This window comes from Ambystoma mexicanum, chromosome 1p, assembly GCF_040938575.1.
Source record: "Ambystoma mexicanum isolate Mex_15411 chromosome 1p, UKY_AmexF1_1, whole genome shotgun sequence".
NCBI lineage: Eukaryota > Metazoa > Chordata > Amphibia > Caudata > Ambystomatidae > Ambystoma > Ambystoma mexicanum.
The window spans coordinates 658,026,884-658,045,304 of record NC_090921.1 but is presented as its reverse complement, the minus strand read 5'-3'; the positions used below and the strand labels follow the sequence as shown (position 1 = coordinate 658,045,304).

Sequence of the window (18,421 nt, the reverse complement as noted above, 5' to 3'; positions counted from 1 at the left end):
AGTTATAAAGGCCTTGCACAAAACAACCATGGTTTATAGTGACTTTTTCGAACGTCACATTTTCGAAATACCTTTTTTTTACACCAAAATGCCGAAAAAAACACATTTTGAATGTTTTTTTTATTTATTTTTTAAATGGGGGGTTTTTGAATGTTTTTTTTATTTATTTTTTAAATGGGGGTTCCCCCCAACCACCTGTTTTTTATTTTTGACACTTTTTTTAACGAACGAAACCAAAATAAAACATAAAATAAAATAAAAAACCATTCGGAATTGTAGGCAATTAGGGTAAAGTTTGCCCTATTTTTAAAAACACTGGGACACATTAAAAAACCATTGCACCTTGACAAGTGCAGTTTGGCATATTAAAAGCACCAGGCCAAAAATTGCCCTAGTGCAAAAAAAGAGGCATTTTCACTAAATGTTTGCACCACGGCAAAGCCTGCCCAAGTGCTAATACGGAATGGTATTAGCACCAGGGCAAACTTTGCCCTGATGCAAAAATGCATTAAAAATGTATCTTTTTAGCACTAGGGCAATTTTAGCCCTGGTGCTTTTAATATGCCAAACTGCACACTTTGCACTTGCAGCGGTGCAGAGTTTCTGTAATCTGGCACCTGGAGTCCAAGTTAATAAAACAGACTCATCAGCATATAGAAGCATGGGCACGGGTTTACCAGCAATAGAGGCACTTCTCGGGATGGGTCTGGAGCTACCTTCCCATATCGTTTAGGGAGAAAACAAACGGCCAATAGGCAGCCTTGTTTTACTCCTCTTGCTGTGGCGATCTTCTTCTTCAATCTGCTGCTGGGTCTAGAACAGAGTGAAACAAGTATCATGTCTCAAGAACATTATGGCCACTGCCTTGCCTCACCAGGCCCAAATGCCAGGGACTGGGCAGATAGCACCTGGCTGTATGATCAGCGCGTGTTATCGCTTTCACTGGCGCAAACAAAAGCAACGTTTGCACAGAAGAAAATTAAGCCTCTCAGCCAAATGGAAACATATTGTTTTGGAAAGGAGTGTGCTGACTCCAAATCTGAAATGCAAGACGCAATCAAGTATGGCCTTGGAACCAGAGAAATCCCCTACCTAAGAAAGAAATACAAACTAGTTCTAATCCACAAAAAGAAATCATTTTGGAATAGAAACTGTAATCAACTGGAGAGAGCTGCCGCTGAAAATGACTCAGACTTTCTGGAGAAGCATAGTCCAAGGATTAGGTCAAGACATATAGCGCTTTGAAGCCAACATTTCAGACTGTGAGTGAAAAGACCATTCCGCTCTAATGTTTAATGGTCCATCCTGGGGCAGATAAGGAGTGAATACCGTGATTACGATCATTTTCAACTGCAAGGGGAATTCTGAGGCCAAAATTCATTCTACCCTATGCCTAATAGCACGAAGACTGATGTTCCACCGAGTGCTCCTTCATGTAATCCTTTCTTCACAGCAGCCAAAATCAATAAGGCCATCAACCTTTTTACTCATTTTACTGTGATAGTTTTACCTTTGGAATCCAAAGTGTACTGTACATACTTGTGCATTGTATTGAAAATGTACTCGGGAAAATGCATGCATCTAAAACATTTTCATTGCTCGTAGCCTATGTCAAACATTTTCTGTAAAACATGTCACTCCTTAGGCCTTTCTAAACATGCCAGTTGTGTGGCTGGATGTGCTAGCTTTGAAAGTACTGTGACTATGTACCAGGGTGATGAGCACATATAAGTCATAAACCCCCTTACTGGAACCCATACCTTGAGTGAGGCATCCTGGAAGCTGCAGCTGAGCAACGATGAAGAGGCCTCCAAACAAACACCAACCACTCTTCATCCTAGGAGAGAAACATGAACTGACATGAGATTCCTCCAAAAACTGAGGACAAACAGGAGACGACATGAGAAAAGAAAGGCTTGTTTAGTAAAGACGACATGAGAAAGGAAAGGCTTGTTTAGTAAAACAGAACAGATATTCAAGGTTAAAATAAAAAGGTTAAAGTAAAAAAGGCCAGGAGCCCTTCTACCGAGAATGAACACGGCCAAATAACCTGTTCTCTTGAAGGTGCCCACTCAGGAGGGTCTACAACCACATTTTAGCTCACCGTACCTTTCACAGAGGAGAAATATATCCATTTGCATATCAATTTGGTCCTACCCACTTTGGCAATCCAGCATCGAAATGCTAGGCAATCCTCCTCTGTACAAGAGTGCCTTCAGCAACCCCAGACACGTGTTTCAGCCGATGCCGGCATCATCAGTGAGGTGCAGCTGTGCGTTGCTAAGCACAGTGAGCAAGGGATCCATGTCTGGATTACCCAGGGTACTGGACTGCCCTTGTGGATGGGACCAGACTGATATGCAAATAGGTATTTCTCCTCTGTGAGACCAGATAAAATATATAAAAGAGCAATTTTGTATTAGAGATCAATTAGGATATGCTCTTTTGCCATACTAGACCTCAGTGGCGTAACACAAAATATGGGTGCCCCTCTGCGAGCCATGCTGAGGACCCCCCCACAACTCTGCAACAAATTACGGGTCGCACCACACTCTGGGCTTGCCTAGATTACAATGCTTGCGCAATATGCAAAAAACTGCTTGCTGCTGAAGGGGTATGCCGCACACTGCACTAGGAGAAAGGAATAAATATGTGTTTTAATGCAATATACAGCACACTTTCTCTGAACAATTGGCAAGAGTGCTTGCAATTGTTTTGTAGGGTAACACCAATCTAATACATGCAAGTCACCAACAGTGCACAGGATCATTAATGCTTTGCTATTAAAAATGCCATGCCACAATGAAAACATGTCTTAACTGGCTGCAGAGTGTAGACCAGTGTAGACACGTAATAACATTACAGTAATGCATGCCAGGCCACATTTAGGCATACCTAGACTGGTTGCACCAAAATACCAGTCCAAGCAATAACACTCACCAAGAAGAGTGCACACATTCAAGCCTGTGTCTCTGCAGTCTCTAACAACACGGCCCAACTCTTTAAAATCTGCAAGAAACTGGCCAATCCTGTTGCGGTCTCTACCTCTCCTGTTCTCTCTCAGGCCCTCTGTATGGCTCTGGTCTCTCACTTCTCTGCTAGAACTCAGGACATCCTGTCCTCTATCTCCTCTTCCTCTCCCTCTTCCTCTCTCGGCCCCCCTTTGGCCATCTCCCCTCTCCTCCTCCTTTCTCCCTTTTCTCTCTGACAACATCTGACGAGGTATCTAGAAAAGTCTGATCTCTGAAAGTGTCATCCAAACAGGAGCTCCCCTGCTCCTCCAGAGCCATCAAGGACCATATTGACACCCTCGCTCCAGCCTTGGCCGATTTCTGTAATCACTCTTTCACCACTGGAACATTCCCCTCTCCCTTTAATCACTCCCTTGTGCACCCACTCCTCAAGAAGCTGTCTGACGATCCTACCTGTCCGGAAAACTATCGCCCAATCTCCATCACCCCTTTCTGGGCAGACTCTTGGAAAATCTCGCCATCTCTAAGCTTACTCTCCACACTGAATCTGTTGGTTGTCTCTGTGACATCAGTCTGGCTTCAGAGCTGCCAGAGGCACAGAAACTGCGCTCCTGAACACCAGTGAAGATCTGCTCTCTAACCTTGATTCCAGCATTCCTTCTGTCCTCACCCTCCTTGATCTTTCCCCTGCTTTTGATATGGTCAACCACACCATCCTGATCAATCGACTCTGAATGGAGTGGCTGACCTCCTTCCTCTTGGACTGCCCCTCTCAGTCCAACTTGGTCCTTTTCTCTCCGCCACCTCTCTCTCTGCCTGTGGCGTTCTCCAGGGCTCTAGCCTCTCAACCTGGTTTTTAAATCTCTACTTGGCCCCGTTGGTCCACCTGATCTCTACCTTCTCCTTTAACTTTCAGTGTTATGCAGATGACACTCAGCTTTCCTTCAGGCTCCTCTCAGCCACCTCTCCTCTCCTCTCTGGCTCATTTCTGACTGTCTATCCACGATTCAGGATTGTTGCGCCTCCAACATTCTCTGACTTAATGCCAGTAAGATATAGATCCTTCTCATTGGGACCCGTGCCGCTGCTTTCCCTTTCTCACTCCGCCTTGGGCTCTCTTCTTTCGCCTTCTTGCGAGGAAAAAAAACCTTGGTGTCATCTTTCAACTCCACTCGCTCTTTCTCTCCTCAAATCTCAGACATCGCCAAGAAGTCCCACTACCAGCTGCACCTCCTCAAAGGGATTCTTCCCTTTCTCACTTTCCCCCAGAAGCTCACTGTCTCCAGAGCCCTGGTTCATTCTAGGCTGGACTACTGCAACAGCCTCTTTCTCAATCTGTCTTCCTCTACTCTCCGCCCTCTGCAACTAATTCAGAACAGGACGGTGAGATTTATCCTTGGCCTCAAGTCCAAGGACTGTATCTCTCCAGCCCTGAAATCTCTCCACTGACTCCCAGTGGCTGCAAGGATCAAGTTCAAGACACGTTGCACTGTCCACAAGGCTTTCTGGGGCCGGGGCCCACACTACATTCAATGCTCTCTTCCAAAATACCTTCCTTCTCGAGCCTTTCGTTCAGCTACCTCCAACTCTCTAAGGGTTAGACGCTTCTCCAGGCAGACACTGGGGGGGTAGATCCCTCTCCTCGGCAGGTGCCTCCCTCTGGAATGGCCTCTCTGCCCCTCTCAAATTAGAGTCGGACCACTTGAGGTTCCGGAAGCAGCTCAAAACGTTCCTCTTCTCCTCTGCTTTCTTTTTCTCCCTCCTCCGCTGACCTACCTGTCTGCTGTACCGACTGGTTGCTTGGCTACCCTCAGAGTGTCACCAAGTCTAGGCTCTTTCTTGATCAGTCACCCTTGCACTGCCTCCGGGCCTACCACGCACATAGGGGCTGTAACTGTAACCCTACAATCTCTTGTTCTCCTTGTACTAACCAGAGATGCGCTGCTCTGGCTGCACTTACTCAGAGCATTGATGCCCTGTTTTTCCCTCCCCTCTCCCTTGCACTCCCCCCTTTCCCCTTGCTCTTTTAATTCTCACACTTGCACAATCTGAATGACACAAGGCCTAGTAAAATGGTTTGTCTTGTCCTCCCTCTATCTTCCCTCCCTTGTCGCTCCTAGAAACACTTGTGTACAGGCACATTATACATGACTTATCATATAATATCATATCATTTTATGCCCATACAAATATACAATGCCACACTAAGAAATGGCTGGACTGCCAGTACCCAAATGCCAGTCTAGCCAGGAATTACACTTAGAAGGCCTGCTTTATCGGAAATGCCCAGTTAAATAAAAGTCATACCAAACAGAGGAATGACTAGACTGACTGCACCAAAATGCCTCTCTAGCCACTAATACCACATATCATTCCTGCTTAGCCTGGACATGGACGACCATTATGGTTTATCGCACAATTATGCCCCCCACCACATACCCTCTCCATCCCCTCCACCCCAACCTTCAAAATCTGCTCCTTGGCTCAGAATTACCTCCACATCCCTCTTCCTTGTCCTAGTGCTTATGTATGAGGCTCCTTAGCTCATAGGTAAGTACTGGAATGAGGAAGAGTGGGACTAGGAGTAATGAAGATTACAGATAGCTAAGTCAGGCATTACCTCCATGTACCTCTACCTCATTCCAGTACTTGTAAATGAGGCAGAGTGTCTCATACACAAGTACTGCCTCATACACAAGTACAGGGACGAGGAAGAAAAGGGTAGTAGTAATCAAGATTACCAATAAGTAATCAAGGCATTAAAAACAAGTAGAGGCGCAACACCATTGAGCTAACTGGGCTTCAGCATCCCCCCCCCCCTGAAATTACAGGCTATGTTGACTCAACCTGGCTGACCTACAGAACAGTTGCCGGACAGAACAGGACACAGATGTTTAACAGCACCTGGGTTTTGATGTTAACAAGGGCCCAGCAATTACTAACGTAAAGCATTTCACTCTTAGTACCTGCATTCAAATGCCAAATTTTTTAGTCAATTGAAATTATGATGTGGGTTTAGTACTTGCATGACAGTGGAGTGACTGGAAGGGAAGAGAGGGAACAGGAGACTACTCATTCTCACAGCAGTCCATAAGTGGGTGCTTTCAGATTTAAAGGAGAGAGTTAACTGCTGGTAACATTGAAGCTGCCCTGGAATAGTCTGATTAAAATGCATAAAGAAGTTAGATGCCCCCCAAAGAAAGTTTGACCCTCTGCCCATGAAGTAAGCTCCTCTCCCAACATTTGAAGGCTTAGCCCCTCCGAAATGTAGGTTTTGTTGCACCCCTGAACACAAGCACACACACCATTCACCATGTACACACAATTTCGCCGCCTGAATGCCAAAATCAACATTAAGCACCACGAGGAGTGCCCTTTCCAAGATGGCTTACATAGGTTTGATGGCCTAGCACCCTCCACCCAACCAAGCCTATGTTCTGTTGCTAGGCTCGGATTGGCTGCTGGTGCCTACATCACCACCTATCAGGCGCCGGCAGGCGTAAGCCGGCCCGCCTCAGCAAGTCCCAGGAAACAAGGCTGCTTCCTGTCCTTAGCCTGTCACTAGCCTGCACGCTGTTTGCTAGGAATGCCCGTGGCTATAAGGTAACATTATCTCATAACGGCATCTAAAAACTGTGCTAACCATGAACCACGTCCTCTTACATTACTTGTGAAGTTTGCCAACTCTGTATCTCACATGCAGCACAACCGTAATTCACTTCGTAGATGAAAATCACTAACTTCTATGTTTTACCGGCTCCCTTTGCGACCCCGACTATCTGGGATATACGCTCACACTGAACCAGCTCCAGCACCCTGGGTGTGCATAACGCCTTTGTGCCCATATTAAATATCTCGCTTCTGACCTCATTCTGTCCACCGCCACTGTCTTCCCACGTAAACAGAGCACAGACACAGGCCTAGTCACCTACTTAGTACGCGCCTGTGAACTGTGCTTCATTACACTAGGACGTGTAAGGCCACGGTAACTGGATGAATGAACATCGCTATTAACCTATTGCACCTCAAGTCTGCTGTGCACTCCCTATGTGCACGTACTGCATGATTCTAACACATGCTGACAACATCGCTTATATGCCCATATGCCATTGCCAAATGCTCTCACACCGTAACGTGATCATAGTGCTCACTTGTGTCTCCTTAGGTCAGCTATCACATGCTAGTGATTACGTATAGAACAGTGCTGCTATCTTAGGCCTTAGCCAACTGTGAGCCTAGCCATTTTAAATGTTCACCTCCTTGTATTATTTGATGTACTTAGCCAATTGTGAGCCTTGCCATTACTGAATATCTACCTCCTTGCATTATTTAATGTACTCAGCCAACTGTGAGCCCAGCCACTACTGATTATTCACTTCTATGCATTGTTTACTGTACTAGTGATTACGCGTGGAACACTACTGGTAGCTAAGACCTTATCCAACTGTGAGCCTAGCTATTATTGAATTCCTACCTCTATATATTCCTCCCTGAATCCTCTACAGACCACAATTATGCGCTGAATACCCGCCTTTCTTGAGCGGAACACTTGGCTCTTGCTCATAACTTGCATTTGAATTACTGAAAAACCTCTCCACTCGCAGCAACACTTTGATGAACATGACAGGCCAAAGCATTTCTTACCTCACTCTCGTTGCCTTACTACTCCTGGCTACCAGTCTCTCAGAGTACCTCAACGGGACTATACTAGAGAAGACCAGACTAGTCCCACACAACCCGATAAATATGGTTCCTAAAACCTGTAACACTGCCCCCTCTAAACACTCCCTGTGCATGTCTTCAGGAGGCTATACCAAAGCCCCGTATACTACGATCACTAGAAATCTCAAATTGCGTGCCAGACTTCCTAAACTGTACAAACCTCTGACCAGATCTCTACCACCACAATTAAGAAAACAAACTGTCACCTCAGTATGGTCACCAACACTGCCAACGACCCACTTCCCCATTCGCTCTCTGTGCTACGGTAAATCAAACTAGTACACCCCTTACCAAGCCTATGGTTCCTAGTACCCACACTCCATGCTTGACTCCAGCTAATATAGAAGGTCACCCCCTTAAAGGAGCTCTTCTTAACGCGAGATCCCTAGTGGCACATGCCATTGACATATCTGACTCAATTACAGAAGGCAGCCTAGATTTCTTAGCTATAGCAGAGTCCTGGCTACACAATGCTGCAGGACCTGCACTTATGCTAGCCATCCCAGAAAGTTACACCATTTCTAGACAAGATAGCGAGGGAACCCGAGGCGGTGGAATAGCCATCATATTTAGAGAAAGCCTTTCAGTGAGACTAGCCCCTCATCAAACTATGCAATCATGTGAAATCCTCTCTGTCAAACTCCCGTTAAATAACTCCCAATCACTTATCATGCACATAAAATATAGACCTCCGGGTCCCCTCGGAACATTTGAGGAGGACTTGCATAATATACTTGCCAATAACCTCAAACCTACCTCCCAACTACTGTTGCTAGGCAATTTCAATCTAGGTTTTAATGATCCAGCAGATAAACATGCCCAGGAAATTGCTAATTCCCTTAATGCTCTTGGACTATCGCAAAAAGTAAACAAACCTACCCACATTAAGGGTAGAACCCTGGACTGGGTAGCCGATTACAATTGCACAGCCACCATTACTTCCATCTCCCCACAATCATGGACCGACCACTCCCTTGTGTCCATCACACTATCAACCACCAGACCACGGCTCATGGTCTCACAAAAAGCACCACCTTGGCTAATTAGAAATAAAAAGAATATCACAGTGGACAACGTGATTCCTGATATTCTACCTATCTTAAATTCCCTGCCGGATAATCTTGACCCAAGCACCCCTGTGAAGGAATATAACAAAATCATGCTCACCACATTGGATAAAATTGCCACCCTGAAACTGAGATCAAGCAAAGCTAAAGCACACCTCAACAAGTGGTTCACTCTACAACTAAAGGACCTATGTCTACTGAAAAGAAAGTGCGAAACCGCCTGGAGACTATGCCCCTCCAGCGAGAATAAAAAAAAAAGCTAACTATTACCTCAATGCACCACAAAAACGAAATGTGTCTGGCAAAACAAAACTCTTATAATGAACGCATTGCCAAATTCAACTCAAGTATGAAAGAATGATTTACCATACTAAAAGAATTGGAGTCCCCGATCCCGACACCAGACGTATGCAACAAAAATAAGACCTGGTGCTCAGAGATTCAACAAGCCCTAACCAACAAAATAAACACCTTACAAAATAAAATAAAAACTAAGAAAGACGCTCTGAACTTACCACAGCCGGCCAATTCTCTCCCACCTAGTGACGTGACTACTTATCAGAACAATAGTTTCCGTTTTACCAAAACATCTGTTCTAGAGGTAGAAAAAATTATTTTATCACTCAAATCTTCCAACTGTAAAGGTAATGTCTGCCCAGCATACATAATAAAAGATGCAGCCAGAGACCTCTCTCCATTTATCTCTAAACTGATCAACGCCTCATTCTCCACTGGCACCGTCCCAGCCAACCTTAAAAAATCCTGGGTCCTCCCACTTCTAAAGAAGCAAACTTTAGATCCACTCATCGCCACAAACTACTGCCCAATTACGACAGTACCATTTCTACTCAAAATTTTGGGCAAAGCTGCCTATATGCAGATGCAAAAATACCTTGAGCTTCACAAGCTCCTAGGGGTTAGACAATCAGGCTTCCGACAGTTTCACGGGACGGAAACTGCATTGATAGACTTGAAAACCCAAATTGATGAGCTGAGAGCTAAAGGGAAGACTGCATTACTTCTATTACTTGATCTCTCAGCTGCATTCAACTTGGTGGATCACAAGGTCCTTTATGAAGGCAGTCACTCTGCCTTCATAAAGAAATTATTTCTGTTACAGGAATAATTTCTTTATGAATGCACACTGAATTCAAATAGACAATTTTATTTTTTTTTAACAAAAAAAGTTTTGCTTTTTTTACTCCAAGTGAGGCTAACTCCCAGGACATGTTGTGATGGGCACCCCGCACCGCGGGTGCTGTGGGGGCCCAAGTTACGCCAGTGCTAGACCTTCGCAACCAAGCACAGTGCAGACATTTTGATATCAGATTCACCACCAACACCGGCTCTGAGGTACTTCTAAAGTAAACTAAAGCATCAGAAATAGATGTAATGCCTCTTGTCCCAAGCATAGGCTTCAGATACTGTGATTTTTAGATTTTCAGTTCAGGGCTAAAAAACCTCAAAAGAGGCATTGTTTCCTCACTCATTGCACACATGGGACAAGTGCTACCGTTAGTTGCCCTACAAGTACTGGTGAATTTAGCCAGCCTAACCGTACCCATTCTAAACTCTAGATACAGGGTTATTGCATAGGCTGGACTAATGGCATCCAGGTACTTTTCATATCCAAAGTCCCCTTTGATCGCAAGATAGCTGGGGCCCAATCCTATTTGGTTACAAGCATCCTCCATTGTTCTTCTAGTATGACGTAGTGCAGCCTCCTTCAACCATAACCGGGATGTTTCGAGCAACATATTGGGATGGATATGCCCATTGGGCTGTCTGTTGTAGAATTAGAATAGTTTCCTTCACATGGGTTACCCATGGGGGACTCTCCCCCACACCTGGTCCATTAAATGGGCAACGGCATTACGGTAACTCTCGAGACCCTTAGTGGACCATAGCCTGATCAAATACAATGCAGGCCTGATCTACAAATGGACATAAATAGGTTTCTAAGTGGAAAATTGCATTTGGCGAGCCCTGTAGTAGCAGCAACAACTTATTTAAAAATGTATTTTCCGCCACTGCAAGATTTGAGGTTTTGACATAACCCCACAAAACGGCACCGTAGAGGGCAGATGGCATAGTCTGCTTTTTGTACAGATCAAGGGCTGGTGAGATCACACCCCCTCCATGTCTATGGCGAAACCCTTTCGCAACACCACTGAATTTTTCTAGGTCGATGCAGGCTTTCTGCACTTGAGAGGTCCAAAAACAATTTTCATTAAATCTGATACCCAAATAGTCAAAAAAGCTAACTTGTTCTAGCTTACGGTCTTTTAATATCAAGCTCAATCATTTTGAAGAACTTTGGTTTGAAGACCATCGTCTTAGTTTTACTCACATTCAAAGTGAGCCCCAACTCATCGCATTTACCCATGAAGGTTGCTATTAACTATTTTAAGCCCATAGGCGTGGTAGATAGAAGGCCAGCATCGTCGGCAAAAAATAAGGCTGGGACACTGTCGTTAGCTATCCTTGGGGCATCAAAGCTATTGTTCAGTAGTTCCACAATGACCTCATCAAAGTACACACAGAAACATAGCGGGGCTAGGACGCACCCCTGCCTCACGCTTCTAGATACCTCGAAGGAGCTGGTGGTCTTCCCTGCAAGACCATAGCGCACCACCACCACATTATCATTGTAAACCGTCTGAATAGTCCCTATCAACTACCTGTCAAATAACGGTAAGCATAAGGTGGCAATTGCCAGCAAATGCAAATAGGCATTTGATTTGCCCCGTGCATTAACTTGGGTGGCGTGTTGTCCAGCTGAAGTTCATGCATTCAAGGTGCTGCTCTGAGCCTATTGCAGTGGTGTGGTACAGTATAAAAAGCAAGTAAGATAGCTTTATCAAAAAAGCACTCCCCATGGGGTCGTTGTTGCAACACGCAAGTATGAAACTTTTTGTTTAAATAAATGAGGATTCCATTAAACAAATACATGTATTCTGGAAACTGTAAGCATGCTACCAAAATTATAAAGGTAGTTTCTAAAACCAATGGTTTGCAAATAGATATCTGATTTGCGTATTTTTTTAGTTGCCATACTTAGAAAAATAAGGAAGCCTGTGGAAGAGGGAGGACATGGTCTTACCTGCCGGCTCTTCGTTGGAGGGACAATGCCCCTTCTCTGGGTGCCTGTGCTGCTGGTTGGAGTGGCCGAGCTATTCCCAGGAGTAACCGTGCTCTCTGTTGAAGATGATTTGCACTCAGTTGCAGCGACGGTGCTCCTCCTGACGACGCGACAGCGCTCCTTGTCTGATGGCAGCGCCCCTCGTTCGAGTGGCCGCCCAGATTGGTGAAGTGACCTTCATTAGGTTGGCTCGTGACCAAGCCCTTTATACTGCGCGATGCCGGAAGGAGGCGCCTTCCTAGCTACGTGAGGAATCGCCATCGCTCGCGCTCCACAGGCAGGCGAGCTCACGTGCGCGTTGGGCGGGAAAGCTCGACGAACCTGCCTGCTCAGCTCAGGCCAGACGCCTTCGGGATCCGCACCCTGGCTCCTTGCTCCAGTTAAGCGATGATTTTGTTTGTGCCGCCGCTGCACGATTACAGGACATCTTTTGAGGTTTCGTTGGGTGTAATTGTACATTTATATGTGGGTTTACCCTTTCATCAGTAATTGGATGTTCAGCAGCTTAAGCCTCTACTTCCCATTAAGTCGGTTGCATTTTTTTCTCAATTTCTATAAATGGTCATATAATGTACTATTGTCATTTATTTGCATATGGGATTTTTGCATACCGAAGCTTGAACAGAAACTCTTTAATTGCATATGAGCAGCAGAGAGTTGTATTGTTTTATAGACTGGCTTGGTGGGTTAATGCACCTGCTGCAGACTTTTGCATCCAACTTGCAGTTTGTGTGTTCAAGTACTATCCCTTTGTTCCTCCTCAGTTCAACGTCTTTACCTAGTCTTGGGGCTTGGTTTGGCATAAGCCTCACACTTTCAAACCAAATACCTGTCATCGTGATACATAACCCTTCCAATTCATGATGCTGAGAAATTGTTTTTTGTTCTTTTCTAACAGGCTTCATTCCGGCCTCCAGCCTCGCAGCAGGGACTATCCGTGTTGCTCAGTGATGTCTTGTTTCCAAGACTAGTGTGTTGCCCCTGAGCTATCCTTCGGAAGCAAGACCTCTCCGATCCAAGCTTGGACTGGCCTATAGGGCAATAGGGCCATGGGCGAACAAAAAACTCAAAATGCTGGTGTGGGACAGTTTTTGTTGGTCAAAGTGGGCCACTGTTTTAGTCATTGTGGGCCAGTTTGATGAGTTACTTCACTATGTGGCTAATAATTTTGAGCAGTGCTGCTGAATAAATATTCTTTAAAATGCACAATTTGAAGCATAGTTTATCGAAAAACTCCCCCTTGGGTACTATTCAAACGGTGTCACAAAAAATTGAATAGCCATTTGCATCTGTGGGCCATCTTTTCATTGGTGCCCGGGACAATTGTATGGCCCAGCCAGACCCTGCTCCGACCCCTCTAACACACACACTACGGGGATTGGCGTACTCTGGCTCTTAAATTGTCTCCACTGTTGGCGTGACATTGGGCATCACTAGAATATCCTCCCAAATGACACAAGTGGACGTGTAGAAAACACCCGAGAGGAGCCACCAATGACGTATGCCAAGAGTTACCTAAAAGTAATGAAGCAATGCAGTGTGCACTCTATAAATAAATAAACATAGCCTACATGCTTCCATGTAATTAGTTCGGGCTCTCTGGCAGCAGTCTTTTTATAGACAGAATTCAAACAAATATATGATTTCTTTTCAGGCAATCACCTGGGCACCCCTTTTTTAATTTTTCTAAAACCCTTTCTCTTTTCCATTTTTAGCTGTACAAAAAATCACTTCAAAAACTTTTTTTTATGCTGAGAAAAGAACATACTGATGTCTAAGTACCGAAATAATTATATGTCTCTGTCTGAAGAAAGAAACACGGCTGGTCATATGCTCCAGAATCAGACGCTAGGCTTTCCCAGAACTAGACAAAGTAGGACAACAGCGCACACGTGGATTTAATGAAGGTCAGCTGGCTCTCAGCGCAGTAGCACATGGAATTTAAGACACAATTTGCACAGCGCTGTTTAGAAAGCATGCACAGAAAAACACTAAAACATCAGCCTATCACTACTGACAGATTGACTGGGATTTATAGATCATATACATCGGATTTTCAGTGTGTGTCTAAAAAAAACAACCTGACAATTTTGGGATCTGCACTTCCAGGGCTCCCTGAGCCTGATCACATCTCCGGGGCCAGTGCACAACCATGCTGACGCTAGTTCGAGCACTCCTTCCACAGTAGCAGAAAACGCCTTCACTGCAAAATGCGTGTTACCACAAGTTTGCTATTTTCCCACTTTCTACATCAGCATTCCTCCTGATGCACTGCTTAACATTACACACATAAACACACACCCCTACGTATGCAATCATATTTACTCTACCACAATCCATAGTATCTTCCCAACTTGCTAGCTTTGGGCATCCCTATCCAATTGATGCCTCGCTCCAGCCCCACTTTTTCCCCCATTTTCTTTTCTTCTTTCTTTACAGACTACTGTCTGGTTACCCCAGGTGGGGGTAATTCTGCCAAAAATCCCCATGGAGTCATATGGACACCAATAAATAAGGACTAACACTGTCTACCAACACTTGTAATCTGGCGGTAAATCCGCCAAACCACGTAGTGGTAACGGTAATTCCATTCGGCGGTATTACGGGCAAATTTACTGCCGAAATATCGACAAACATGTAACAACGTTGAATGTGTTTGACCACCTCCCTCCAGGGTAACCTGGCGATAAGAACTAGGTGCACACCAACCTTAAGCAATCAATTCACCCTCTTCACCAAACCATTGGCCCGAGGATGGTAGAGGGCTGTGCGGTAGTGTCCGATGGCTAAATCCACAAAACGTTCCTCATTTTTAAACACCAAGCTGGTCCTCTTGTACAAGTGACACTTTTTAAACAGGTAGGCATGGGAAAGGCACTTGCCTGGCACAGCTGTAGTGGTATTAACTACCCATTGTTGGTAGCAGGTGCAAAATGGTGCGAGTAACTGGGCATCTAATATCAGTGCCTGGCAAAAGCTTAAAACTTGTGCACAAGCCAAAAATGTTGGCGTTGCCAATGCTTGTTACAGGACTTCAGTGAAGGACATGCAGACAAGAGTGCTTATAAATCGAGTGGCTGAAGGCAGGTCTGGTACAACATTTTTATTACACCAGTGACATTTTTAAAGCTCCAATTAAGGGCCCGATTCATGGAAGGGGGCGCAGAAATGGTGCAAAGTCTGTGCATCGAGAATGATCCTGCGCGAGCTGTGGCACAGAAAAACATAGCGCGCCATGTGTATTCATGGATTTAAAGATGCATTGCTAGCCATCGCCCAAGAAAACCAAGCTCCGCGAGGAACGCATACAACACGCCCCCAAGCACACCAAAAAGCAAGCAAAAGGACAAACAATGCAAGCCTCCGCATCACCGCTGGCACACCATATAGTACCCCTGAAGGAGGCGCGCCTCACCTTGCAAGCAAAGGCTGCACCCCAGCAAAATCACACATCTCACCTGGCAAGCCCAGGCTGCACCACAGCGAATCGCGTGTCTCACCTCGCAAACCCAGGCTGCACCCCAACAAAATCACATGCCTCACCTTGCAAGCTCAGGCTGCACCCCAGCAAAAACATGTGCCCTTTCTCCCAGTGAAATCATGCGCCTAACCTCGCAAGCCAAGGCCACCCCCTAGCGAAATTGCGCACCTCACCTCACAAGGCCAGGCTGCACCCCAGCCAAATCACGCATCTCACCTCGAAAGCCCAGGCTGCATCCCAGAAAAACCGCAGGCCCTCCCTCACAAGCCCAGGCTGAACCCCAATGATAAGACTGGCCCCCTTCGTAAGTAGAGGCTACACCCTTACCAAAACCCCCCATACACCCTCAGCACCCATTCTGGCCGCATAACCCCCCTACTGCACATCAACCACTCTAGCCAGATGCCACCCCCCAACCTTGATCATCTGTGAAACCCTCCAGGCAACCCCATCTAGAGTGGACACCACCCACCAGCCCCCTCACCTGTGACAAGGCACCAGGCAGCCCCCTCCCCAGACTGGATACCACCCCTCAGCCCCCCTCACCTGTGACACCCCCCCAGGCAGCCCATCCCAGACTGGACACCACCCACCAGCCCCCCTCTGGACTGGACACCACCCCCAGACCCCCTCACCTGTGATACCCCCACAGGCACCTAACTCCAGACTGGACACCATACCCCAGCTGCCCTCAACTGTGACACCCCCCAGGCATCCCCCTCCAGAATGGACACCACCCCCAGCCTCCCTCACCGGTGACACCCCACAGGCAGCCCCCTCCAGACTGGACACCACCCCCACCCCCCTCAGCTGTGACACCCCCCCAGGCAGCCCCCTCCAGACTGGACAACACCCACCAGCCCCTCACCAGACTGGACACCACCCTCTAGCCCCCCCCACATGTGACCCCCCAGACATCCCCCTCCAAACTGGACACCACCTCCAGCCCCCTTCACCTGTGACACCCCACCACGCATACCCCTCCAGAGTGGACAACACCCACCAGCCCCCCTCACCTTTGACATCTCTCCCAAGCAGCCCCATCCAGACTGGACACTACCCCCCAAACACCCTCACCCGTGACACCCCCCAGGCAGCCCCCTCCAGACTGGACACCACCTCCCAGCCCCCCTCACATGTGACTCCTCCCAGGCTTTCCCCTCCAGACTGGGCAACACCCACCAGCCTCCCTCCAGGCTGGACACCACCCCCAGCCCCTCACCTGTGACACCCGGCCCAGGCAGCACCCTCCACACTGGACACCACCCCCAGCCCCCCTCATATCTGACCCCCCAGGCATCCCCCTCCAGACTGGACACCACCCCCAGCCCCCTTCATCTGTAACCCCCTCAGGCAGACCCCTCCAGACTGGACACCACCCATCAGCCCCCCTCACATGTGACACCCTCACAGGCATCCCCCTCCAGACTGGACACCTTCCCTCAGGCCCCCTCAACTGTGACCCCCCAGGCATCCTCCTCCAGACTGGACACCACCATCCAGCCCTCCTCACGTGTGACACCCCCCCAGGCAGCCCCCTCCAGACTGGACACCACCCTCACCTGTGACACCCCTTCGGCAGCCCCCTCCAGACTGGATAACCCCCACCAGTCCCTTCCAGGCTGGACACCACCCCCAGGCCCCTCACATGTGACACCCCGCGCAGGCAGCACCCTCCAGACTGGACATCACCCCAGCCCCCCTCACATGTGACACCCCCCAGGCAGCCCCTCCAGACTGGGCAACATCAACCCCCCCCCAGGCAGCCCCCTCCAGACTGGCCAACAGCCCCCTGCCCCCCTCACCTGTGACACCCCCCAGGCAGCCCCCACCAGACTGGACACCACTCCCAAGCCCCCTCAATTTTGAGACTCCCCAGGCACCCCCCTGACTGATCACCACCCCCCAGCCACCCTCACCTGTGACACCCCCCAGGCAGCCCCCACCAGACTGGACACCAACCACCAGCCCCTCTCCAGACTGGAAATCACCCTCCAGCCCCCCTCACCTGTGACCCCCCCCCAGGCATCCCCCTCCAGACTGGACACCACCCACCAGCCCCCGTCACCTGTGACACCACCCCCAGGCAGTCCCCTGATAGTCTCCCACAATACCAGTGCAATGCATGTCTGCAGCTCACCTGAACGTCCATGGTCTGACAGCACCATTAAGTGCAACACCAACATGTACACCACATATGCAACCAGCTGGAAGCACCGTAGGTCCATCCACGAGTGGAGCATCTGCTCACACACCCTTCCAGGCCTTAATCACCCCCATACACATGTGACAGTGAATGCAAATCCATGTGCATGTTGTCCATGATACATTGCCAAGGCATCAAAGCACAGTAACTGAATGTGTGCCCACGACAGAAGCAAACCTACCAAAAGATGTTGCAAGATCCACAACCAATGCCCAGGCATGTCACACCCTGAGCATCAGTGACCTGAGTGGAATGGGTGGCAAAATACCTGTCAGGGAACAATCACATGGGTGATGATAGGGCAGTCAGAGAAAGCATGAGTCACAGAGATTGAAGAATTGTGCTGCCACTCCGGATGAGCAAACATGGCCCACTACAGCATTCCAGTGGTAGAGGTTGAGCGACACATGAGAGAGGGCAGTGTGTGACTGCACATGCTGGTGGACGTGTCTGCACGACATGGGTTTTACACAGCAATGCCAAACAAACTTGCCATTAATGTGACCATGGAACTCCTCCACAGTGAGCCCACCTCCCTCCACCCCAACCACACTGATGCCAAACACACAGTGATGCTGCACAGGTAACTGCAAATGAAAACATACAGCGCAGACCCAGTCCTCTGATGGACCCACTCCCCCATGTCAGCAACATGTGCATCCTTCCATTCGCAAATATGCCAGCATCAACAACACACAAGCACGCACACCACAAGACACATGACTTGCAATGGAAGGATGCACTGGCTGAAAATAGAACTATCAAAGAGACCGACACACAAATTAACTGCATGAAGCGTGAAACGTTATAAACAAAACAATGTATTGGATA

The 18,421-nt window shown here is 47.6% G+C and overlaps 1 protein-coding gene across 1 annotated transcript in view; it reads right to left on the bottom strand.

Moving 5' to 3' along the window:
- The window catches only part of LOC138578694 (lactoperoxidase-like), a 513,803-nt gene extending 501,735 nt beyond the window's left edge, over positions 1 to 12,068 (bottom strand). Inside the window, exons 1-2 of the mRNA XM_069649723.1 lie at positions 11,865 to 12,068; positions 1,761 to 1,837 (exon numbers count right to left, since the gene is read on the bottom strand). Coding sequence (XP_069505824.1) covers positions 1,761 to 1,836 — 76 coding nt within the window. The 5' untranslated portion in view covers position 1,837; positions 11,865 to 12,068. The remainder of the gene's footprint in view (positions 1 to 1,760; positions 1,838 to 11,864) is intronic.
- Between the last annotated feature and the right edge of the window lie 6,353 nt (positions 12,069 to 18,421).